Source organism: Danio rerio, chromosome 3 (genome assembly GCF_049306965.1).
Source record: "Danio rerio strain Tuebingen ecotype United States chromosome 3, GRCz12tu, whole genome shotgun sequence".
NCBI classification, from domain to species: Eukaryota; Metazoa; Chordata; class Actinopteri; order Cypriniformes; family Danionidae; genus Danio; species Danio rerio.
This window is the reverse complement of record NC_133178.1, coordinates 33,812,443-33,839,750: the sequence shown is the minus strand read 5'-3', so window position 1 is coordinate 33,839,750 and position 27,308 is coordinate 33,812,443. Positions and strand designations below refer to the sequence as shown.

The 27,308-nt window shown below is 36.2% G+C and overlaps 1 protein-coding gene across 4 annotated transcripts in view; it reads right to left on the bottom strand.

The window, feature by feature from the left end:
* Window positions 1–1,791: 1,791 nt before the first annotated feature.
* ca10b (carbonic anhydrase Xb) overlaps window positions 1,792–27,308 on the bottom strand; it is a 61,772-nt gene continuing 36,255 nt past the window's right edge. For 2 of the 4 annotated variants that reach the window (XM_005164096.6, XM_068219190.2), the window contains 6 exons: window positions 15,666–15,851; window positions 11,848–11,943; window positions 7,584–7,656; window positions 6,562–6,716; window positions 5,735–5,906; window positions 1,792–2,266 (listed from right to left, as the gene is read on the bottom strand). In XM_005164096.6, the coding sequence (XP_005164153.1) occupies window positions 2,244–2,266; window positions 5,735–5,906; window positions 6,562–6,716; window positions 7,584–7,656; window positions 11,848–11,943; window positions 15,666–15,851 (705 nt within the window). In that variant the 3' untranslated portion in view covers window positions 1,792–2,243. Of the gene's footprint in view, window positions 2,267–5,466; window positions 5,540–5,734; window positions 5,907–6,561; window positions 6,717–7,583; window positions 7,657–11,847; window positions 11,944–15,665; window positions 15,852–27,308 lie in introns of those variants that run through there. The other 2 variants (XR_012401101.1, XM_691875.8) reach the window with 2 other exon arrangements.

Sequence of the window (27,308 nt, the reverse complement as noted above, 5' to 3'; positions counted from 1 at the left end):
GTTTTAAGGAAAAACTCACTTAATATTGGTATATTATTTCTTAAAACAAGACCATGTGTTTTGCTTGCCTAGAATATTATGTTTATATTATTATATTATTATATTTATGACTATAAAGAAGACAAAAAAAATCTAAGAAAAGCATTTTTGGCAGTGAAAGCTAAACGCTTTACCAGATTTTTTTCTTTACAACTTCATAAATGTGTATGCGGGTAGTTGACAAAAAGGCAGAAAAATAGCAGCTATTTACAAATAACCACTTATAAAATTAGTCCTGAGGTATTGATTACAGATTTTGTTTCTTTTTAATGTATAAGACTGTGCTTGAGACAGTCACAAAGGACAGTTTTGAGATCTGGCTCAAAAATGTAAAATATGGAATAACACAGCAGCTTTTTTAACAAGAGGTCCATGAAGAGAGTTACTGGCAGCTAGCTCTCTGCAACTCTCACATGGTCGCCCACTGAAGCTAAGCAGGGCTGTGCCTGGTCAGTACCTGGATGGCTCAACCTGTGGTCTGTCTGGGTCTTATTGTTAAAAATCCCAGGATGTACTTTGAAAAGGAAAAGCATCCTAGCCAAATTTGCCCACTTCATCATGGCCTCTTAACCATCCCCATATCCCACTCTGTCTCCTCTCCAACAATCAGCTGGTGTGCGATGTGCAATATGGCTACTGTCATGTCATCCAGGTGGACGCTGCACACTAGTGGTGGATGTGGTGGATTTTTCCTCTAAAAATGTGTAAAGTGCTTTGAGTGTCCAGAAAAGTTCTATATATATGTAATGAAGTATTATTATTATTATTATTATTATTATTATTATTATTATTACTATTTATTTATTTTCTTTTCGGTTTAGTCGCTTTATAAAGTTGGGGTCGCCACAGCGGAATGAACCGTCAGCTTTTCCAGCATTTGTTTTTCATAGCGGATGCCCTTCCAGCTGCAACCCATCTCTGGGAAACATCCATACACACTCATTCACACTCATACACTACGAACAATTTAGCCAACCCAATTCACCTGCACTGCATGTCTTTGTACTGTGGGGGAAACTGGAGCATCCGGAGGAAACCCAAGCAAACGCAGGGAAAACATGCAAACTCCCCAACTGACCCAGCCGAGGCTCGAACTAGCCACCTTCTTGCTGTGAGGCGACAGCACTACCTACTGCGACACCGCATCGCCATTATTATTATTATTATTATTATTATTATTATTATTATTATTATTATTATTATTATTATTATTATTATTATAATGATGATGATGAAATACAAAGAAATGCTTAACTGTTTACTGCATTTGATTGATACTAATTATACTCAATTTTTATGTGTTCATGTTCAATTTTTAATGTCATGGTGTAACAGTGAATTGCAACATGTATGCACCCCATGTTCATGCTAGAAACAATAAATATAAGCTAAATCCTCTGTATAAATTTAATGGTTGAATCTAACATTGATTGCTTTAGAATCTAACAGTCATTTCTATATATATTTTTAGTTAAATCCAGCAAAATAGAGCAGTTGTTATTTTTATCCAACTAGACTGGCCTGTTTCTGCCGCACACTTTATTACAAATGCACCACCCCATAAATATTCATTAAAAGCATTATATAATAAATGTGAATCCATCCCATTTGAGTGCTGTCAACATTATTCATAATATTATTCAACGACATTCAACAGACTGAATTAACTTGATTGGCAGTCCATTGGCATCAGCTTTGCTGCTCTGTGCTTTTCCTCAGGCTCATAAACAGAGTAAAGAAAAACATTCACAATGACCACTTCAAAGATTTATTGGGCAGATACTCACTCAATCCATTTAGCACTGTAAACACTTACGTAAAGAAGGCAACATGCTCCAAAAAGTCCAAGATATAGGCTTGAAATCCTTTTGTTTGCCTGGTGTCCAAGTAAAGTTGAAATCCCTGTGCATAGAGCAAAGGTAGTTTTCCATTCGCTGCAAAAGTCTTGAAAGCACCTGCTTTTTTTCAGATGCAAACAATAAGAGTAAACAGTACTTCAAGAAGCGAAGATGAAGCAACCAGTCCTGTCTGACTCAACGCACTAAGCAATGTCTTTGAGAGATATTTATATATATATATATAAACAAGTAAAAAAGTAATTTCATATATTTTATTGAAGTCCTTTGTCTTCACCTCGCAGCATGTTTCCCATCATCCTCTGTCCGTCAAACAGGTTTCTGAAGTAACTAATCCACGTCAAGCTTTTATTTCAGAAGCCATTCATTCACTGAAAGCAGATGAAAATGTGTTGTCACATAACTTTCTCTGTCAATTAAAACAAAAGCTTAAAGAATATTTTTATTCATCAAAGAATCCTGCAAGAAAAAATAGTTTTGAATAAGCATCTGCTATGTATGTGACACAGAACTAAAAATCAGTATTAAGGGTCAATTTTTAGAAATTGAGATTTACACATCATCTGAAAGCTAAATAAATAAGCTTTCCATTTATGTGTTTTTTTAGGATAGAAAAATATTTGAACAAGAAACAACTACTTGGAAATCTAAAAAATACAATACAAAAATTTAGAAAATTGCATTTAAAGTAAAATTAAGTTTAGATTTATAGTTTACTATTTAAAAAAAACTAATGTAATGCATTTTTGGCTTTCCCATAAATATACCTGTTACTAGAGCACCTTTAGAGGTCAGAGGAGTGAGGTTTACCTGCATAAAACTTCGCTAGCTGGCTTCTGTTGAATTCACTCTTCTAAACCTCATCCCCATCCCAGATGAGCCCCCACATGTAACCCAGCAGTCCTATTGCACCCAACCCGCTCTGAGCTGGGATCGAAATGGCGATTCTTTGTATGGGAGTTGGTTGCTCTAACAAGGTCGCTAGAGCACATTTTGTGAGGTCAGAGGAGTGAGGCTTACCTGCATAGCACTTGACTAGCTTGCCTCTGTTACGCACATATACTGTCAAAATCAACTATTTTCAACTATAAAAGTTTCAGGAGTCAAACAAATTTAAATAGGCAAGTATACTACTTAAATTATTGTGAAGTGTGTATTGAGCAAGACTGAATGATTGTCACTGTGGTAAGTTCTGTTAACTGATTTGAATTTAATATTACACTAGCAAACTCTTCTTAGGTTGTACATGCTGTTCTTGTGTTTACACTGGCTCCCAGTAACATTCAGAATAGATTTTAAAGTTGTAGGGTCCAGCCAGTTGGTCCAATGACGGTATCCACTGGTGGATGAAGGTTCACTGCATGTTCGGTTTTTCCAGTGCACAATGTTGATTTATATTAAACTTAGCTCATATCTGACTCCAATTTTAGTATGAGGTGGTTTAGAATATTAATATATTTATCCTCGTTTTATCTGACTCCAATCATAAAACATTAAGAAGATTATATCAATATGTAATTTAGATAAATGTTTGAACCGTTTGTCTTCACTAGTAACTATTACATCCGTTCATTCGGGTGCTCATGTCGCTCAGAGAAATCGCCTCGGCCGAAGGCGTCCCTCACGGTCACACTCCGGTCAGTCTTGAATATTAAACAGAGGTAAATTGACTAATACTTTAGATGGCCGCTACCAGCGCGCTCGTTCTAAAATACTTTAGTTAGTCCCGCTTAGGTGTACACCTTTGAGTTAAGACAATCATCATTTCTAATTAGAGGTTAGGGCATTAATATAAATGTACCCGACTACTGGACTCTATAGTAACTTTGGTTTTCACCAAGCCCATGGTTTCCATATGAACTTAATTTAGAATAATATTACCTTCAAACAAAGGTCGGGTACCCAATCTAGGTTAGTCGTGCAACACCTTGTTGACCTAGACGGAAGTTATCGCCCTTTCCACCTAAGTACACATGAATCAATATCAAGAGTCAGCCGGATCCCTAAAACACAATTAGTGTGCCCAATGCTCCATCTCAATTGGATTTTAGTCCGTCTACTGACCTGACGCAAGACGTGCGGAAACAAGGATACAGCGTAATCTACTTGAATTAATAATTACAGAGTGAGCAAAATATGGTCAAACATTACAATTTATTAGTCAGGTAAATGTATTATGCCAATTCAATCAGTCAATTCATAAATGATCAATACAAAACATCAAATTATCAAAGATAAATCCAAGATGAAAAAGATGCATACCTGACTTCAAAAATATACATAACATGGAGTAATCCATGTTATGGGCTGATCTGGTTAGGCAGAATCGCGCTGAGTCTTTCTCAGACCTTACCTTAAATAATCCAAGAATTCCCTCAAGGAAGGGTGTGTGAATAACAAAAGGCATTCACACTTTAGTGGAAAGTCACACCCCTCACAGTGGTTCAAAAGATGCCTGAAGTTATATATTTATTGTTTTGATTATGTCTATTTCTGAGAGAATGAGACCATTGTACCAATCGCACTGAGACATTTCAAATGATATCAAACATGATAGTTAAAGTCAGTTTGGTTAATCTAGAACATTCAAACATTGAAATGACCATATGTGTGAGTTGGGGGGATGAAGCTGAGTTTCAGCATACTCAGATGCAAATGCAGCAGGAACTGGTTTTTCCCGCATTCCCCCCTGGTGGGTTGTGGAGTCCATTGGCCCTGTTTTCAGCTTATGTTTTGAATTGTCAAAGACATCAAAAATAATTGTAATATTTCAATTCTTACAAAGTATTACTACTTGTCTAGAAATTACTAAATGGCCTATAGGACCTCAATACAGTACAGATATGCTCAATGAATACAAACCTAACAGATCTCAAATCTTTAGGATCATATTAAACTAGAAATTTCAAGGGTTCAGTCAAAGCAGGTTGAATCCGCATTCAGCTACTACACCCCCCGCTGCTGGAATCAGCTTCCAGAAATAATCAGATGTGCTCCAACATTAGGCACATTCAAATCAAGACTGAAAACACATCCCACAGACCGCACTATTGTATCTTTCTTTTCTCTTTTATAACCTGTTTTACCATATTTTAAAGGTTTTTAATTACTGTTATTGTTAGTTTTTTATACTTGTTTCTCTTATTCTTGTTATGAAAAGCACTTTAAATTGCAACTGTATATGAAATGTACTATATAAATAAACTTGCCTTGTCTTGCCTAGAGTGGTTAGATGTTGGTCATCATGTTTTGCTTCTATTTCCTTGATAAAGTAAGTTATTTGGATTCATTCCAGCTCATGGACTTATTCTTGTTTGTTGTTTTTTTGCAGCAAGAGCTGGCATACCTGCAGCTGTTTTTGGCTCTGTTTAATTGAATTATCACATGCCTAGAGAAAAGAGTCACATCTCTAAAAGTTCAGCCAGGTTCCATATAGAAGTCATGCAGTTTTGTAAATGCAGATGGATTTTGGATTATTCCATGATTTGACACAAGCACACCCTCTATTGCTACCCCAGTTTTTTTAACCAAATAAATGTTGTCTTGGAAAGTGTTAGGGATGTATACATGTATACTCATATATTAAACAGGCTGCTGAAGTAACTAATCCACCTCAAGCTTTTACTTCAGAAGCCATTCATTCACTGGAAAGAGATGAGAATGTGCTGTCACAAAACTTTCTTTGTGGAGCGTAACACTTATTCACAAAGATAAATGTTTCAATTCCATCTGTTTCAAGAGCGATAATGATGAGTGTCTAATTAGCTCATGCTTTCTTGAGCGCAGCATGTGTGCAATGTGCTCTTATGACACACGCTGTGTGTGTGTGTTACACAGACCTCTGTATTGTGGCCTCAGCATGCGGTTGTTGGGACAGTCCCGCCTCTGGCTGAAGTTGATGTTGGTACGGATGCAGCGCTGGTGCAGAGTTTGGGTCGGCCGCATGTTGTCACCCATACTGAGGAAGATCTGAGACGGCTGGTTTTGACTGAGGAGACGAAGAGACTGCATCTATGGAAATTCATTATAATACAGTTGAAGTCAGAATTATTAGCCCCCTGTTAATCTTTCCCCCAATTTCTGTTTAATGGAGAGCAGATTTTTTCAACACATTTCTAAACAAAATAGTTTTCATAACTCATTTCTGAGAAATAATTTATTTTATCTTTGCCATGATGACAGTAAGTAATATTTTACTAGATATTTTTTCAAGACGCTTCTATACAGCTTAAAGTGACATTTAAAGCCTTAACTAGGTTGATTAAGTTAGGGTAATTAGGCAAATCATTGTATAACGATGGTTTGTTCTGTAGACTACAGAAAAAAATATGCAGCTTAAGTGGCTGATAATTTTGACCTTAAAATGGTTTTAAAAATTAAAAGCAGCTTTTATTTTAGCTGAAATAAAACAAATAAGACTTAATAACCCTAAAGCTTTCCAAATAAATTTGTTTATTTTATAAATGTATTTTATATTACACCAAATACAATTTGGTACTTACAAATAATATAATATAATATAATATAATATAATATAATATAATATAATATAATATAATATAATATAATATAATATAATATAATATAATATAATAATTAATTTATTACAATATATAAAAAATGTGGAGACAATGTTTTGTATTTCCCAGAACTTGCAGTATTTCACCTCTATCTGTGAGATGTAAATTGGCTTATTCATTAATATCCAGGTAGCTGTCTCAAGGCACGGTGGAATAGTAATCGACCCTTCATAAGTGATAAACCGTGAGGTTTCGGGATACAGCTCCTCAATATTCAGCCCCATCAATAAGTATGCATCATCTGAAAAGACAGTATTAGACAACCGATGAGAACAGATGAATCACACACACACTTTTTTCATCATCCTAAGATGTCTATCTCCCTACAGGAAAATGAAGGATATTATCATATTGTCATTTTTTTTGTTCCAATAGCAATGCTGAGATAATAAAATATCACTTCATATCCAAGACCACCAGGTGGTAATACAAAGCCAAGTTTGTTTTTCCTGTCCTTTTTCATTAAGGGTTATGAAGCCTCTCACAAAAGCTATTTTAATTCACACTCAGACTATGCAAACCGTTTGATTTATATTACAGTTGAAGGCAGCTTTCAATCAAATCAAATACACCAATATTAACATACATTAATTTTGATCGTAATACAAATTTAAAGACATAGTTCACCCTAAAATGAAAAAAAAAAAAATGCTGTTAATTTATTTACCCTCAGGCCATCCAAGGTGTAGGTTGACGTTTCATGGCTCAAAGTGATTCATAAGATAGTCAATGGCTACCAGCACTTTGAGAGTAATAATGTTGTAAATAATGTTCAGTTTCTTGGTCAGACTGATCATTTGGCTTTACAGGGCCTCAATGTATTGTTAAGAACCACAGGTATAAATGTTTTTGCCATTATGTTTTTTTTAACCTTTCAATTTTTCATAACCATTAACTTGCATTTTATGAATCACCAAGGACCAGAAGTTTCTGCTAAAAAATCAAAAACTTCACCTACATCTTGGACAGCCTGAGGATGAATCATCAGCACATTTTCATTTCTGGGCAAGCTATGCCTTTAACACTAACAAAAAACAGCCTTCAAAAGTTAACGAATGTACAAAAAGTGCTCAGATGACATTAAGAAAGTCACATTTGTGGCACTCACGCTTATATGTAATCCTCGTAACGGTCTCTCTATTCAGCATACGGTTTAGAAACACATTGGTAGGCTCTGAAATCTGTAGAAAAAATTTGAAAGCAAACATTTAGCAAGTAGACATCTGCAGCAATTTCTGATGAAAAGGCAGAGTTTCATAAAACATGCTTTTGGTGAGTCTATTCATCACAAATGACGTGACCGTTAACTTACTGCTGAGAGGTTTCATTACGCCTTCACCATGTAATCAATAATAGTCTAGTAGAATTTATTCTAGGGGCATCTGGTGGTGTTTTTTTTATATGTTCTGAAGACGAATGACTTTCATTCATGTGCCTTCATTAGGAGGAGAATGGTGGAGATTCCCCGACATCTCGATCGCTGAGAAGCCGGATAAAAGTGAGCTGCAGTGCTGCAACACCTTCATCTGAACTGTGGCAGCTCTGCCCTCATTTACACCGAAGTCACGATTCAGAGCGACGGGGAGAGAGGCGTCTCTGAGAGCAATCTGTGAGCTTTACGTCATGCTGTGTGATGAGGTTAAATACCTGGGAATCTCAGCCATTATCACACTTTAGATATGAGGGGAAAAATCAACAAAAACAAAAACAGAGGCAGCGCTGTCTGAAATAAATTCCTCAGTGCTGTTGCGTGGCTTTTGAGATTCATTTAATTGCTACATTTTAATTTAAAATAGATTGACATTTATAATCTGCCACCTTTATTACATTGAATATATTCAATTAGATGATGTTATAAAAAGACCTTTCTGGAGCATAGCTTTATGCATATGGGATGACTGCATTTTTTTACTATGAGAAAGAAATGGATTAGTTCAATCCCATTCTCCCTTTTCCCAGCATGCATGAATAATTAATATAGTTTGACCATTTGCCAGTTTCATTTAGGCTGCGTCCCAAATCACACATTTTTATGAGTAGTTTGTTGTTTTTTTAAAATAAGTAGTAACTTTGTGAGTGCTTTAGGGATGCTCGGACTGATAGGCAGCAGATTGTGATCGGTCTTATTATTCATTCATTCAATTTCCTTCGCCTTAGTTTCTTTATTCATCAGGGATGGCCACAGTGGAATGAACCGCCAACTTTTCCAGCATATATTTTACACAGCGGATGCCCTTCCAGCTGCAACCCAGAACTGGGAAACATTGACACACATAGACTACGACCTATTTAGTTTATTTAATTGACCTATACTGCATGTGTTTGGACTGTGGGGGAAACTGGAGCACCCGTAGGAAACCTACATGATCACGAGGAGAACATGCAAACTCTATACAGAAATGCCAACTGGGCAAGCCGGGTTCGAACCAGTGACCTTCTTGCTGTGAAGCAACAGTGCTAACCACTGAGCCACCATGGTGCCATCATTCTGATTAATTTGGCTGATATCTTCAATTTGAAGTTATAAAACTCATGAGGACTAGGGCAAGGCAGGGCTTAAGGGAAAAGAAAAGTGCCCAGAAATTCAAGAGAAGAAAGAAAAACGTATGTCAGAGCAGTTGAGCTAAACTTTTATGGTCAATGTCAAAAGTGTCCATTTCTTTGAAAAACTAAAAAAAAATCAGTCACTTATTCCAAAGATGTTTGGCTTTCTTTCTTCCATTGAGCACAATAAATTATATTTTTAAGAAAGGTGGTAACCTGTAACTATTAAGATGCACAGTAATTATTTTTCTCAGTATAGACATCAATAATTGCCCGTTTCCAACATTCTTCAAAATATCTTCTTTTGTATTTAACATAAAAAAAGAAATTCTCAAAGGACTAAAACCATTTGAGTGAGACAAAGTAAATAGTGAGTAAACTTTCAGTTTCAGATGAACTATCTCTTTAACCATTTCTGTTGAACTTACAGTAAGAATGCAACAGCCAATCAAAAGCATTGAAAGAGTTTTGTTAAACATGCATGTTCACTCAATGAATTCTGCATACTTCTGAATTCCCTTATCATAGACTATAAAGTCTTGAAACAAAGTATAAGATTAATTTCACTTATAATCAATAATACATTATAATCACTTATAAGTGATTAAAAGGGCAGCTTTTGCAATAACATCAATGTCATGAACTGACATTTTCTCTATGTAGCAAGAATATGACATGATTTTAATCCAAACTCTAACAAAAATGTATCCTTTTTTTTTTGTTTTCAGTCAAAAATTAGACAGTGCTAATTTATACTTAATGAACTAGATGAAAAAAAGTTTTTTTGTTTCTTTGAAGCAACATAGATGCATAACAAGATGCATAACTAATGCACAGTGCTACAGTCAGAATTTCATTTAATATATCACCCATAATTAAAGTACCTAGAATTTTAATATCAGCTTCACATTTGATCAAAATCTAGAATGGATATTAGATTATTTTTTCACAATCAGTCACTTTCAAGAAACACTGCTTTAATAATTGGACAGGCATAATGAAACTAAATACTAATATTAGACTGTGCAGAAAAAGGTCACATGACATTTTGAACTCTGAACGTGAAGTTTTTTGGATGATTTCTGATTTATAGTTAGATATAATTACAAATGTGCTTGGATAAAACAACTTTTCTGAAAAAAACTGAGGATATTTCCCCAAATCTAAAATATTTGTTTTCAAATAATGTTTTCTTCTGGAGGATTTTTGGCACCAAATAACAAAAAACGATCGGTTGAAGATCGCTATTGGTCGATAATCGCATTTAATGACTCGATCGATCCTCGCTGATCTGGCTCACCGATCTCATGAACCAATCACAAGTGTTTGTGTTAGTTGGAGATGAGCAAAATATTTGAATGACCTTGCATGTATTTAGGCCTTTTTACATATAAGAAGTCAATTTTTTTCCCAATGAATATTTAATACAACTTCTTGTAATATACATATTGCAATAAATAGTACACAGCAAATTCATCTAAGGTAAATTCTCAGTGTTAAAGCATTTCAGAGTAAAGTGTTGACATTATAGAGTTAGATTTTAATAAATGAATATTATCAGACTTTGAAGATAAATTGATTCAGTGTAAAAATCACTTTTACTTCCAACATTTACATTCAACTTACATTTACATTAATTTACATTACAACATTTACATTCAAGAGAGTTGAATAAAAGAACACTACATAACAGTAATAAAAGTTAAGTAATAAAAAAAGAAAAAAAAAGAAAAAAGTAATAAAAACTGGAAAAATAAGAAAAAAATAAGAAACATTAATAAAAAATAGGTAAAAAATAAAAAGGAAAAAGGAAAAATAGGGAAAAATAAAAAATAAGAAAAAATGGGAAAAATAGGAAAACAATTTGTAAAATACTACAAATGGGGGGGGGGTAAAAAGGAAAAAAAAAAATAAATAAATAATAATAAAAAAATAAATAATAATAATATAAATAGGAAGCAATAAAAAAAAATTGTAACAAATAAGAAACACTAAGAAAAAGATTGGAAAAAAGTCTGAAAAAATAGGAAAACACTCTGTAGGGAGTGAACCCCATAATACACTTTCAAAGTGTTGAAATCAACTCTCTTAAAGTTGTTTTGGGTCTCCATATTTTGCTGTGTAGTTTATTGAACTTTTTTCTTTTAGTAAAGAAGTAATGGATTCAAAGGTGTGCATTGTAACTTCTTATGCAGCAAATATGCGCTCCAAACTTTTCCTTGATTGAGACAAGTTGAATTCTACCATCATGTGCAATGTTTTTAAACTACATCGTAATTTTTTTTTACCAATTTTTAAAATTTGTTTCATATATTTTCAGTAAAGTTGATTCTGACCATGACATGTTCACACCTAAATGGCTATAAGAGACACGTTTAAGGAATTATTAGCAGCATCCTTTATTTGTTCTCTAGGTAAAGCGAGATCTCCACTAAAGTACCATACATAGAGGCAAAACATGCTTTATAATATAAAGCTTGAAGCATCAGAATTACTACTCAGTATTGGCCCATCACCATGACATGGAATCGGTACTCGGCATTGGCTGCAAAAATCCTTATCGGAGCATCCCTATATTCATATTTAGACAACACCATAAAAATAGTCAAAAACTTTATTAAATTAATAAATGTATAATGCTTAAAATGAACAATTAATAATGTAAATTTCACGACATGTTGATTCATGCACACTCAAATTGGACTGGATGTGAACTGCTGATCTGTTAAGTCTATAAATTACGTTTGCTAAATATTAATGAAGTTGAAGACTAATTAATGAAGTGTCAGCTCTCCCTTCATACATTTAAAGCAGCTGAGACAACTAACCTTCATGAAGATAGAAACAACTGCAATTCCATTAGGACTCCTGACGGCATCACTGTAATTTAAATACAAGTCCTGATTATAATGGATGAGTTGCACCTGTGAAAAGAAACGAAAGTGTTAGTTTCAGGATAACAAACACCTGCTCTGAAAAAAAAGCGTGGAGCCAAACACATTGTGACTGCACAACTGGCTCCACTTTCTAAATAGCCGTAATCTATAAAATATGCTCATAAATTATGCGTATATAACAGCATAACTCCATTAACTCCCTTTGTGTCAGCTTATAATCTCGTGTGACACCATAATGAGGGTCAGTGCATTAATCCATATAAATATTTTGCTTTGTGTTGTGTATAAATTTGTAATGAATTGTTAATGGGAACATTATGAAGCTCCTTTATGCCCCTCCGCACGGCTTTATCGTTCTTTCAGCGCAGCTCAATGAAAGCAGAGATGGAAGCCAGAAAAGCTGCTGCTTAATTTTCGGTGGCTCAAAATTGCATTGGAACTCATTAGAAAATATGCTTCAGTCATCAGTTATAATGAGCTTGCTTGTCAGCCTCAAAATGAAGTTGTTGGAAAGCTGCTGCCCATATAACCTCATTTGAATTAGGAAAATGAAGTGAAGCTGCTGACTTCAGTGGAATCAGAGGTGAGGATCAGAGAGGGCCGAGCATCTTCATGCCTCGCTAAGATGAAGCATAAACTCATTAAAGCTATTCGATATGTTTGGCGCAAATTGGTGGTCTCCGGAAACTGCCGCTTGTTGTAAATTAAGAATTGTTTGTTGTGCTTCGGTGAGAGGGTTCATGAGGAAAAGCTCAACAAATCTTTCAATCCTTATTACTCGGATTAAAATGTGACAAATGTTTAGACAAGTATTGCACGGATATATACTCATTAAATATTTTGTAAAGAAGATTTCTATGCTCACCAAGGTAGTTTTTATCTAATCAAAATAATGTAATAACAGTAGTTTTATGCATTTTTGTTCAGTAATAATTTCTTTCAATAAAATGAACTCTCCCAGCTTGGTGTATCACTGCTATACTAATAATAGCTCAAATTAATTTTCAAGAATTTCACAGTTATGTCACACTTACATAGTAACATAGATTTTTTTTATTTACAATTTACATGTTCATCAAAGAAAAGTGTTTAAATGAACTGCATTTTAATATACACTCACCGGCCACTTTATTAGATACACCCGCTCAACTGCTTATTAATGCAAACTTCTAATCAGCCAATCACATGGCAGCAACTCAATGCATTTAGGCATGTAGACATGGTCAAGACAATCTGCAGCAGTTCAAGCCGAGCATCAGAATGTGGAAGAAAGGTGATTTAAGTGACTTTGAACGTGGCATGTTTGTTGGTGTCAGACGAGCTGGTCTGAGTTTTTCACACTATTTATCTACTGTCATTTTCATGCACAACCATCTCTGGGGTTAACAGAGAATGGTCTGAAAAAGAATGGCCAGACTGGTTCAACCTAATAGAAAAGCAACAGTAACTCAAATAACCACTCATTACTACATAGGTATGCTAAAGAGCAACTCTGAACACACAACCACGCTTTATGACCACAGTGTACTCATCTTCTGATGGCTACTTACAGCAAGATAACATGTCATAAAGCACGAATGGTCTTACACTGGTTTCTTAAACATGACAGCGAGTTTACTGTACTCAAATGGCCTTCACAGTCACCAGATCTCAATCAAATAGAGCATCTTTGGGATGGGGTGGAACAGGAAATTAAAATCAAGAATATTCAGCCAACAAATTTGCAGCAACTGTGTGATGCTATCATGTCAGTATGGACCAAAATCTCTGATGAATATTTCCAGTACCTTGTTAAATCTATAACATGAAGAATTAAGGCAAGTGTAAAGAGAAAAAGGGGGTTCAACCAGCCAGAGAGAAGGCAGTGTTAAGAACCAGGATTAACCAAAGCTTGGTTTGTTTGATGAATCCCATCACCAAACATTAGTAGCACTAGACCAGACCAACTGATATCCGACTGTCTAAACTGGAAGACAGCTCATTGTTCTAGTGTTGCATTTAGACTGTTCTTGCAGCACAATAAGTTCTTAAAATTCAAATTTCTATAGGCCTGACTTTTGCCCTAAAAACTTAGGGGCTGTTCACACATGCTCACTTCATGTTTTTTTTTTTTCAGGTTATTTGATATTGAAAGGTTCATGTGTGCTTCATGCTTCTGAAAGGCATTTGAGATGTAATAAATCCAATTGCTCAGACCACTTCAGGAAGGTGGTCTGGGACACATTCCAGATAAAAAAGGAGCTGAATGCATTCTGTTCAACATGGGATAAAAAATAAAGATGTGAAAGTGTCTTATAGGCTATATGTCAGATATAACAGATGCCACAGATGACAAATTTGCAATGTTTGTTTCGCTTTATTAGATTTTTTTTGTTTTGTTTTATATTTGACTGGTCGTTAATCAACAAATGATGGAATTAGAATGTTTAGTTAATATCAAATGGCTGTACTGACAACAGCGATGATGCAAACAGCTTAGGCTATCTTTGTGAACGCGGAGGAAAAACATTAGATAAACATAGCATTTCTTTCATCTACAAAGGCACAGGGTTTTATTTTTGGAAGAGTATGTTATTCATAAATCAATGAAAACCCTTTATAGTATTGAATGATGTCATGCTTGTATCTATACGACAAAATTAGATGTTTCTTTTAGCCTTTTTAGCCTTTTAGCCTCTTTTTTCTTTAGTATTTAGAGCCTTGTGTGCTGTTGATGATGTTTTACTGGAAGGCCAGTATAGTACAAAGCCTCCTGTAGCCTACACATAGTATGAACATACATTTCTGTAAAGGGGCAGCACAGTGGCGCAGCGTGTTAGCACAATGGCCTCACAGTAAGAAGGTCGCTGATTCGATCCCCGTCTGGGTCAGTTTGCATTTCTGTGTGGAGTTTATGGATGTTTCTCAGTGATAGGTTGCAGCTGGAAGGGCATCTGCTGTGTAAAAGATATGCTGGATAAGTTGCCGGTTCATTCCACTGAGGCGACCCCAGATTAATAAAGGGACTAATTCAAAAAGAAACCGAATGAATGAACATTTTTATAAAATTCTGTAAAAAAAAAAGTGTATAGATCAGGATTGGAAGATTGAAATCATATCCATTTAGAAATGCATTTATGCAGCCAAATGTAAACGTACAAAATTTGTGTATTTGTGCAGATCAGAGAAGTATCCCAAAGCCAAATAAGTATAATATATCATTTTTGGATTTCTCAGGATTTATTCATTTTTTTAAGTCAGATAAAATACACTGAGCTTGACCAGGTGTAAACAGGCCCTTAGTGGCACAGCATGATTTGCTATGCCTATACAGATATATAGGATCAGATATCTATATCTTTAGTGCTGTGCCACTAAGGGCCTGATTACACCTGGTCACCTCATCCACAAGCTATCTGACTTGGATAGCTATCTGATAAGTTAAAAAATAAAAAGAAAATCCAGAGAAATCCAAAAATGATCAATATACTGAACTTATTTGGCTTTGGAATATTTCTCTGATCTGCTCAAATGAGGTCTTTTTGTACATTTCATGCTGTCGAAGAAAAGCAGACTAAGGGTAGTAGATTTTTTTTAATGGTGTAAAACTAATGTGATAAAAAGGACTAACATCACAATTTTGCCTAGTTCATTAACTTCAGTGCCAGTACTTCAAGGGTTTGTTGCCGCATCCAGGCGTTTGAAGGAAGACAGCTCTAATTGAATCTTGCAGAAGTGATGTATTATTTCCAGGCTGTGTGTTGGCTCACCTCTCCAGGGAAGGCCTGGCCATTGAGCAGGTGCTCTGATCCCCGATTGTCCTCACTGCCAAAGTGAAGCCGGATCTCCTCCAGCCTGTAGCTGTAGCTCAGCGGCCCGCCAGAGATGTTCACCAGGTGTGACTTGTCTGGGCGCAGTGACACATGCCGGCCCGTGTTATACATCGTTCCACTGACCTGAAAAACACACCCAAACATTTATTTTTAGGATTAGATGCCTTCTGGCTTTCACATTTCTGACCATTTATGGTAAAACAATATTAAAGATGTACCTCAACACTAGCAAAGTGAGCTTTCAAAAAAACTTTGCTGTTTGTTCCAACTATTTATTTAAAATGTAAGGCCCCGTTTACACTAATATGTTTTAGTTTTAAAATGTGTAAGTTGCTACGGTTACGTCTTCTGTCCACACTATACCGGAGTTTTCGAGCGCCGAAAACGGAGTGTTTTAAAAAACAGAGACATCTGAAAATGGAGGTGTGGGGCATCTGATTGGGGCTTTTTCCTCAATATTAAGTACCCTACTCAGTTCAGTCATGCATCGTCTTCTTAAGAGTTCACACTTTGCAAGCTTGATATAGAAAACAAACTCCTGAGGACACATCGGGTAAATCTTCAAAGGGAACAAAGTACTTTATAACCTCATTCGCATCACCCTGGCTACATTGTTTCACTATCTTAACAATAAAATGAAAACATGATTTAAGGAACTGCTATTTTCATTCATTTTCTTGTCGGCTTAGTCCCTTTATTAATCCGGGGTCGCCACAGCGGAAAGAACCGCCAACTTATCCAGCAAGTTTTGACACAGCGGATACCCTTCCAGCCTCAACCCATCTCTGGGAAACATCCACACACATACTCATTCACTACGGACAATTTAGCCTACCCAATTCACCTGTACCGCATGTCTTTGGACTGTGGGGGAAACCCGGAGGAAACCCATACGAAGGCAGGGAGAACATGCAAACTCCACACAGAAACGCCAACTGAGACGAGGTTCGAACCAGTGACCTTCTTGCTGTGAGGCGTCAGCACTACCTACTGCGCCACTGCCTCGTCGAACTGCTACTTAACAACTAACTTAACAGACAGCAGAAATGTTGAGGCATCATGCTGCATATTTACATAAGCTTCACTGTATCATATTTTTAACAAAACGAAGCCTATGACATCACTGCCTCCTTTCATTTTCATTGAAAATTTGAAACATAAATATCAGTTTTAATAATCAATAATGGCCATTATAAAAGTATAAGGTACAATAAGTTTATATATTATAGGAAATATAGGCAAGCAATCAGTCAATATACAGAATGTACGAGGTTACATTAATTATTAACTTATCTTTGCGCTCAGCCAAAACACGTTACAAGTAATAGATTCAAAAGACCAAAGAATATGTTGTTAGATGTAGACAACAAGATTAATTAAATTTCACGTTTAACAAATATAGTGAGATTAGATCCAGCGGTAGATCCTTGATGAACAGTCTGGCGAGCACAGCTCTCATCTGGCTAGATATGCTGCAGCGCATGTTAGTGTCTGTATATGTGTGTGTGTGTGTGTGTGTGTGTGTGTGTGTGTGTGAGGTCACATGAAGTAGTTTTCAGTGGTGTGGTGCTGTCACGATTACCAGCGATCGGATTCCATAAGATCGCTGGACTTCATTCACTATAACCTATGGACTACAATTCCGCACTTTCTGGACTACATATTCATACATGCACTTTGCTCAGACACACATGCTTCCTCATCTAGACTGATTACTTGCACCACCTGAGGATTGTCAGCGACTGATTGCACACACTATTTAAGCCACACTCATCCATTCAGTTTTGGCCGAGTTTTGTTTACTGTCAGTAGCACTACAACACGGTTCCCAGTCTTGTTATCCTGTGTACCGACCTTAGCCTTGTTAGCATCCTTGTCTTAGTCTGCCGCCTGCCTTTTGACCTCTCGTCTGTTACTGAATACGATTCTGGACTGCCTACACATACCCATTTGTACCTGTATTGACCATTGCTTGCCTGACGACGAATAAACCTGCATATTGGATCTTACCTCAGTTGTATGTGTCACTCCCCGTGGTTACAGGTGTAGAGTTGTTCAGAAACGCTGGGTGAAAAGCTAGAGGGGACGCGGATCATTTTCATTCTAAAATGCCGTTTTAAAACCAAAACGTACAAGTGTAAACGGGGCCTAAGTCTCTCCATAATACCAGACCCTGTTATAAAATTCCATGAGGCAAGACCTTGAGATTTGTCAGGCACTAAAACAATAAACTTTCTAATCTGAGAAGAAGATCAACTACGAAACTAGTTGTTCAACTGTCTCAGTAACCAACCCTGAGCCTCCTCTCTGCCCTTTACTTTACCTTCTCCACCAGAGCAGGTCACTGACACTCTTCCACACATAATTTGCAGATTTTTAATCTGGTGTATCTTGTGGATCTATATTCATGTTTGGTATCATTTTAAATGTTGTTGTGTGATTGGTAATGTGGTCTTAATTTTACAGTAATATTTTATAATTTCACTTGTTTATGTTGATCTGGGCTTCAGCTTTGATAAGATCGTTGCCAGATGCTCCACTCCAGGGAAAATGGTCTTCACATCAACTCATGACCAGACAAGGGTGTGTGTGAAGCTTTTATTGTCTTGAATTTACGATTTTTTGTTGTTATTTAAGGTGAGTATTTAAGGGAAAGGTGTCTGTGGGATCCTGTAGCCAGGACACCCCATTGCAGTGTGTGAGTCTCTGAGCTCTTTATCAAGGCTTACATGCAGCAATGCACTTCTACACGGTCAGGTATTAATTTCTAACTCTTAAATCTCGCATCTTTGGCTAATGATGTTGTACAATCTGAATTGGATTATTTTGTTTATGTGAATTGGAATGGAAAATATTTGCCTGGCAAATAAATGTAAAAATTTTATTTAACACTGATATCTCCTGAAATCTTTATAAATCTAGTAGATTGTTTAGGCTGAGGTTTCTGCAACCTACGACAAGGATTGCTCATACATTCGGGCTCAATGGATGGAGCATAGGCACAACATTAGAGACCTGTCAATTTCTGACAATCACTGACTTGGTATGATATAATCTAGTGACTAAATCAAAATGTCTATGTATGAGCAAGCATTGGGCGGCCTAATATTACTTATCCTCATTATATCCTCTATCCAAGAACCACAACTGGCAAGGCTGTGTATGTGAGCAGATATAACTGGCCAGCACTCTAAGCTATTTCGGGTAAACGATGAACCATTAAATGAAAATAAAGAATTATTAGGTAATTCAATCTTAATTAGACCAAATCACAACCTATAAGGTGATCAGCTTGAATTAGATATATCTTAAATTTTATATAACTTAAATTGTTAAAAATTGGAGTCAGATAAGAGTAAGTGTCAAAACTGGATTCATGAAACAAAAGTTAAAGAAGTTTTAGTAATTTGTTTACAGCTGCGCAAGGGAAGGCTTACACGCATTTAACCTTCACCCATGCTGTTAGTTCTGTCATAGGACTAATAGATGGAACCTTACAAAAATAAGATGAAACAACACAATACTTGTTTTTTTGGGACAATTTAATTGTTTTATATTTAATTCACTTAAATTTGTAAAAACTATTAAGCTAACGTAATAGCTTCATGATGTCCCAACCCAAATTAATTGTGTGGAACTCAAATTTTTTTTTAAAGTGTTAGCTGCCTGGGAAAACAATTTCTAAAATACTATAAAACACAGAAATAATGTCTTCCCCTTTGCTAAACAAGTAAGGAAACATCCACCACTATATTGCACTGGGCTAGTAGTATTTCAAAGCCACTCACAGTCTGCTCCTTTTGGATTATAATGAGGAACTTTATTTTACAGATGTGAAAAAATACAAAAATAAAAAATAACACTTCATTAAACAGCAATAGTCCAATGCTAATTTGAATATATCTTAAGCTGAGCTTTCCATGAGCTAAAAAGAAAACTACACAGTGTAGGAGCATAGAAAGAAAAAGTCATGTTACGCATAAATGTTTTACTGTATGAGCCAACAAATTACACCTTCTGGAGCATAGTGTGCCATTTGGAGTGTATGCACTTAACAATGATGATAAATAATGTGGAGCCAGACCATGTAATGCTCTGTATTTCAGCCTCATAATTTCAAATCAACAAGGAACTGGACTGGAAGCCAATGCAAAGATGCCAAAATAGGATAACACCGTGAAACAATATGGTTCCAGTTAAAAAACAAGCAGCTGAGTTTTGTACATATTACAGCTTGTCAAGAGTGATTTGGATACTAAAAGAGAGGTACAGTAATCAATCTGGGAAAAAAACTAATTCATCTTCTCAGCAACAGTGAAATGTAGCATGCGACAATATCTAGCAACAATCATTCATTTTCTTTTCGGCTAAGTACCTTTATTAGTCTGGGGTTGCAACAGTGGAATGAACCGCCAACTTATCCAGCACATTTTATTCAGCAGATACCCTTCCAGCCACAACCCAATCACTGGGAAACACCCATACACATTCATTCACACTCATACACTATGGACAATTTAGCTTACTCAATTTACCCTTTGGACTTGTGGGGGAAACCGGAGCACCCGGAGGAAACCCACACCAACATGGGGAGAACATGCAAACTCCAACTGACCCAGCCAAGGCTCGAACCATCGACCTTCTTGCAGTGAGACGAATATGCTACCCACTTCGCCACTGGGTCATCACTATCTAGCAACATGTCTCATATAAAAAAGAAGCAGCAGAACTTTGGAAAAACTGAGAAAATGTATGACAAGGATTGAAGATAACTCTTAGATTTGTGCGTTTACTTTTAGTTTCCAAGATGGAGCCATCAACATGCCGACCAAGTGGACCAACTTTAGACATTTGATGAAGAGGACTGATAAGCATGACTTCAGTTTGGCCATTATTCAGGCAGAGAAAATTATAATTTATCCACAGATTAATTTTAGAAATACAATGTCAATGTCTTTGCAACCCTTTGCATGTTTAAATGTGGCTGTCATTTGCATAAAAAAAGGCTCTGAAGATCAAGTGATTGCAAACAATGGCTAAAAGTGCTAAAATGACCTAAAACTGAGCCCCGAGGGACAACAGTACACACACATGAGCAATCACAGACCTATAACCACACATGGAGACAAACTGGGAATGCTTTAAAGGTCTCATGAAATTAAAATAAAGTTTTTTAGTTGCTTGTATAACTTTTTTGTTTGTTTTTAGGATATATTTACAAGCTAGTGTGTCCCAAAATGGTGACAAAATTCTCATTTAGAAGATATAAAACTGAAAAGCATGTAAAGCTTGTAGTTTGTCACTTCTGCCCAAATAGATCAACTGTTTTATTCATGTCAACCCATTCTACAGTTTCTCATCACATCATAACCAATCAGATACTCTTTAGTATCTGACATGCCCCACCCCCTTTAAGAAGCTTCTTATTTGCTTTTCATTTGATGCATTTGAGCTCAAAAACTCTCACTGCCAGAGCTGTGATAAAACAAAACACTATAGGCTGTTTTTTTTAAATGGGAGGAGCTACTCTGTCCCACCCTCTCATTGTGTTTGAGTTGAGATTATGTCAAACATCAAATAAAAATGCACATTTTAAAGCACTTCACACTCACAGGACCTTTAAAGCTACTTAAGAAAACCTTTAGTCACAATAATATGACTTGTATTGCTACCAAGTGCTGGAATATCAATTCTAAATGGTTAGAGAGAGTGATGTTTTTTCGGTTTTCAGGATAGTACATCTCAGCCTTGACTGTGACCATGGCTGAACACCTGCACCTCAGGAGTGACGCTTTAAAAGTGACTTACAGTAATTGGACTGGGCAGGGAGAATCTTTAAATGTGTTTGGTGGTGCTTTTGAATTTCAAATAACATAGGCTAGAGAGCATACTGGGGCTGATGTCGGTCGCAGCCAAGGCAAAGCACTCTCAAGATGCACCATCCTGCTTTTTTGCACCTTTAGTTAAGGAGGACTAGTTTTATTACACTACTCTGGATTGAACTGATGAGACTTGCACTTTACCTTTACTTGCTGACACACTGACTAACAGTTAAATTGACTTTTTTTAAACATTTCATGATAATGATCTGTAAAAAAAAATGCTGTAATGATTTGAAAAGCCTCCCCTTTTGTTGTTCTGCCCAGCAAAACTGGATCAAAACGAAAATGGGTTCGTCCAGGATGCATTGGTCATGATCCAGCTCTGTCCGTTGCATATCAGCAGTTTCCATTTCAAATTGGATGACTACAAACAGTGCTTTCAGAGGGGAAAAACAGAAAGAATTAGAATTTTCATCAGTTAATCTGGAAGAACAGAAGTAGGGAGAACCTTCTGCCAAATCTGCCTTGGACATAAAAAAGTCAAATGTTTTTCCTTACAATTCTGGTTTCTTATATTTCTAATATATATATATATATATATATATATATATATATATATATATATATATATATATATATATATATATATATATATATATATATATTGTCAGTTAAAACAAAACTTAGAAAAAAAGTATTTTGAAGTTTCAATTTACTTTTAGATTGTTTTATATCATTTTAATTTTAATTAATATGTAGTTAATAACAACACTAAATCTCTTAGTTGCAACTTACCCCCCTCGAATGTTATCACTCGATTTAATGGGTGTTATCAGTGGTTATCAGCTGATAGATATAGGCCAGTAGGGGCCTTCTGCGTTAATGGAGAAGACTCCAGATCCAGATCTGTTTTTACAGTACTTTGACAGTTGGGCTTAGGGTTGGGATAGGGGTAGATTTTAATAAAATACAACTAATGGGAAATTTAATAAATAATATTAATAATTAGGCTGCACAATGGCGCAGTGGGTAGCACAATCGCCTCACAGCAAGAAGGTTGCTGGTTCGAGCCTCGGCTGAATCAGCTGACATTTCTGTGTGGAGTTTACATGTTCTCCCTGTGTTGGCGTGGGTTTCCTCGGTTTGCTCTGGTTGCCCCCTCAAGTCCAAAGACATTTGCTATAGGTGAATTGGGTAGGCTAAATTGTCTATAGTGTATGTGTGTGAATGAGTGCGTATGGATGATTCCTAGTGATGGGTTGCAGCTGGAAGGGGATCTGCTGCGTATGCTGGATAAGTTGGCAGTTCATTTCACTGTGGCGACCCCTGATAAATAAAGGGACTAAGCCGAAAAAAAAAAGAATGAATTATTATAAATAATTCTTGTGGTAATCAGTCATACTAATAGAAAAGACTCCAGATCTGTTTTTATATTACTGCGATGGCTGTGTTTAGAGTTGGGGTAGGGGTAGAAATTAATGAAATACAATTAATGGGAAATTGAATAAATAATATAAATGTCTTCTATAGAAATGTGTTCTATAGCTGATTGCCCATGTGGATGGATGATAACAGCTGTCTTAACCTACCAGTAGGTGCAAAATGCCCTACTTTTTCATAAAAATTCATACTTTTTTTTTTCCTCAAAAAACCCAATCCCAACTGCCTGTGGAAAGCCAAAAGGCTGTCAAACTTTCTTTTTGCTCACAAATAAACAGGAATTTTCCGCTCCAGAAAACACGGAGAAAGAATGGAGAAAGAAATGAACACTGTTTATTTACACTATCCCCCATTGTAACAACACAATGTGGGTTGAAAATCAGTGAATTTATACTAAATTGTAAAACAGTCCTTGCTTACAATGAAAACATTTACCCGGCTAGGCTAAAAGACATTATATGCACTGTTAGACATTGTGGCTGCTGGGGATTCTTAGACAAACAGGAATGAATACAATGATCAGACTGGTTAAGTTTGATGGACTGAGGTTTTTCCAGGTGAACCTGGATGACAGGTGCAACTGCTGAGGTAGGAATTATACAGCAATGCATCTGAGCTGAAAAACAAGAGCCTATAAATAGAAAACGGCACCTGGTATCTTGGGTACTTATACTTGGTGGAAATTTTGCTAGTAATGATTATTAATCGAGATCAAATGCACCTTGTTAAGTCGCCCTAGTGATCAGAACATCTTTGTAAACAGCTGTGAGAGCGTTCCTGCTTGTATTCTAATGGGAGACTTCAAATTAGGGAAAATAGTTGGCTCATTTGTGATAGAGAGACAGTTTAAGAAGTGCTGATCCCTCAAGAGCAGGAGAATGAGCGATAACTTTAGCCTGGAGTTTCATCTTGGTAAGAGGTAATTAAGATCACTTTGAACTGTAGCCTTGAAATAATTTTGAATAAAATGGCAACTTGAGCTGAACTATAGTACTCTGAATGGCATTCAATATTCACTGAATTAATCACGACTGTCCACCAAAACACAGACAACACTCTGAGAGGTAAAAGAGGAAAATTTGATATATTTTTCCTCAACAGACCCTCACGATCGGAATACTATGACCATAATTAAACCATTAACCATTAACTATAATTATAACCAATTAAATAAATGAATATTTATGTGATAGAATAAAATTGTGAACAATGTATGCTTTTCACATGTCTAAAGATCAGTTCTGAGGTGATTAGAAGGGGGGTGGGGGGTTTGGTGCATAGCAGTTTAGCAAATCACTGCAGGCATTCAAGATATATCATAAATATAGCCAATCAGTGTCCTTAAATCATTCAAATCACCCTTAACAAGCAATAGAACTCAGACCATCACACTTAAAGGGCACCTAGGTTACCCCTTTTTCAGATTTAATATAAGTCTTTTGCGTCTCTAGAATGTGTATATAAAGTTTCAGATCAAAATACCCATCAGATTTTTCATTATACCTTTTACAAGATGCTGTTTTATACTGATTTCCAGCAGGGGGTGGTTTTGTCGTACTGCGCCTTTAAGACGAGTCTTTCCCGCCTACTGTTTCTTCATGCCTCCTCCCTCAGCTGTGTCAGACAACAGACAGACTTAAAGGAAGAAGGTCTCACGTAGCGTTTGTGAGATACTACAGTAAGAACTAACCTTTACTAATCAGTATTGTGAAGTTGCATTGATGAGTCACACACAATATCGTTACAAAGTTAACGCGCACACACACACACACACACACACACACCCACACACTGTCTTCTTTTATAATTGTTCTGACACGCGGCTGTGCTGATGAAGTAAAGCTGAAGTAAAACACTGTAATTAATTACACACATACTCTGTTTTAAAACATTTTAAACATGTGAAACTTACTCTTAATCACATTTGATGATGATTGCTGATCCTAGCAAACAGAACAGAGCTTTTATTCCCGGTTGCTTTGCATATGTCTGCCTGGTCTTGTTGACATATACACGCGACTACCGGAACATGTTAATGCGCGCAGCTGTCAATCAATTCGGTGGGCTGGTGGATCGCACACCAACGTAATGGTGCGATCGATTTGAAAAGGCCGACCCTTTTTTTTGTAGTTAAATTGAAAAAAAAGGACTGGGTGTGTTCATATCACCCCAGTATGACGGTCTATACACTATACCAACACACAGATCTGTCCAAACAGCTTGAAAAGTAGATTTTTTACCATAGATGCCCTTTAACCAGTCTATTCATTAGGGTTCAGCCAAGATGGCGACGTGCGGATTGAGCATGCCACCATTAATAACTATTAATGACTGTGTTTTATAGTTTGTTGTATCCAGTTAAGCAACCAAGTTTGGGGCATTTTTCATTTTTGATGCAAGACAGTGACATACTAGGGAGCGAATATTGTTTATGAAAGTTCATTTTTCATCTATAGTCAGGCTCTAAGAGGAATGGAGGTAAAAGAAAGTGGAGCTGTGAAGGATTAATTATAATTTTTTGCTTACTTCTCCATGCCCTGGCTGTTATCGTGAAAGTATCCACAGCCAAATGTTAATGATGTAAAATTGTGGAGTGTGGGTGGTGGAGAGAATCAGCGACCGGAGATTACAGCGGAATGGAGTTGTAATGATTAAAACCGCATTGTGATGATGCTACTTAGCATTTATGATGGCCGGTGGTATTTTTCACTGTTAGTATATGTTTGTATTGTGAATTTATTTTCTGCTGTTTTAAGCAGGAGTTAATGTTTTAGTTTATATATCAGCTCTTCAGTACATTGTAGTCATCCTTTGTGCTAACAGTGAGGATTGCATTGGAAATAGGCCAAATGCTTTGTTTTGTTTTTGTCCTCCACAGTTTACTTCAAGGTGTGTGGAACACTTGTTATTTTGTACAGTTTGTTAAACCTGTCAAATTCAATTCAGTTCAATTGAGGAGCTTTGCAGTAGTCTGGGTGCTGGAAACCTATTACAGCCAATTTGAATGTTGTCACTTGATTGTATGGGCGTTATCAGTGGTTATTAGCAAATTGATATGGGCCAGTAGGTGCCTTCTCAGAAGGCTGTTATCATTCATCCACATGGTTAATCAGCTATTATATACGGCTGCGGCCGGAGGTTAACAAAAATGATTTATATTATTTATTAAATTTCCTATTAATTGTATTTTATTAATGTCTACCCCTACCCCAACCCTAAGCCCAACCATTACAGTAATGTAAAAACAGATCTGAATCTGGAGTCTTCTCTCTTAGTATAGCTGATTAACCACGTGAATAGATGATAACAGTCTTCTAAACCTATAAGTAGACGTAGAGGCATCTACCGGCCCATATCTATCAGTTGATAATCGCTGATAACGACCATTCAATCGAGTGAAAACGTTAAAGCGGGTGCCTTTTACTAGTGAAGTAAATGTAAAGTAAAGAAAGGTAAAGATGATTACAGTGAGCTACAGTAGGAGAGGTTCATTAGGCATGCAATGATGTGTTATTATTAATGGACAAAAGCAACCAAACACTGGAAGCACCTTCAAAACAAGCCAAGGCACGTTGACCAAAAGAATGAAGTGACTGAAATTAGTTTGTACTTTCCACAAAAAGTCCACAAAAAAGAAACCCACAATCATTTCAGTTACATGACAACTGCCAATGCCAAGCTAATGCACAGACTAACTATATAAGTGCACCCTTTCTGTCTTGATGTTTAACATTTAAATTTTGAACAACTATGTTTTAATATATTGCCATGTCTCACCAGAAAAGCCAGTTTTAATGCATTTTGGCAACGATCAGTGATGCTTTTATGGTTCATAATAGACCCTTTTCACATTTCCGGGTTTCTCAGCAGCGGAAGTCGTCATATTGTGGAAACTTAAGAGCGCAGTGAATGAGAGAATACAACAAATAATTTTTTACAATCTTTTTGCTCAAATAATAAAAGAAAAACTTCGCGCTGATGTTATAAAAACTTTCAGAAAAAGGGAAAAAACTGTGAGAGACTGATGACAGCAGCCAGAATGGGAAAATAATGTGAATTTTACTCTCAGCCCATGCATTAGAAAACCCTCGCACAAGCGGTAATTCGTTTTTTGACACATAGGTGGAATTCTGTTGATAAATTATTTCATCCCACAGTTTCTCTAATTGCAACTTTATACTATCTCATATTTTCAGCCTTTATTTATCTACTATCATACATTTAATAAAGTAAATGCACTTTTATGTTTATATTGTCAGTATTTAGGACGTATTTGTTTTGTAATATAATTTAGCATTTTTTGTTTAGTTGAGTGATG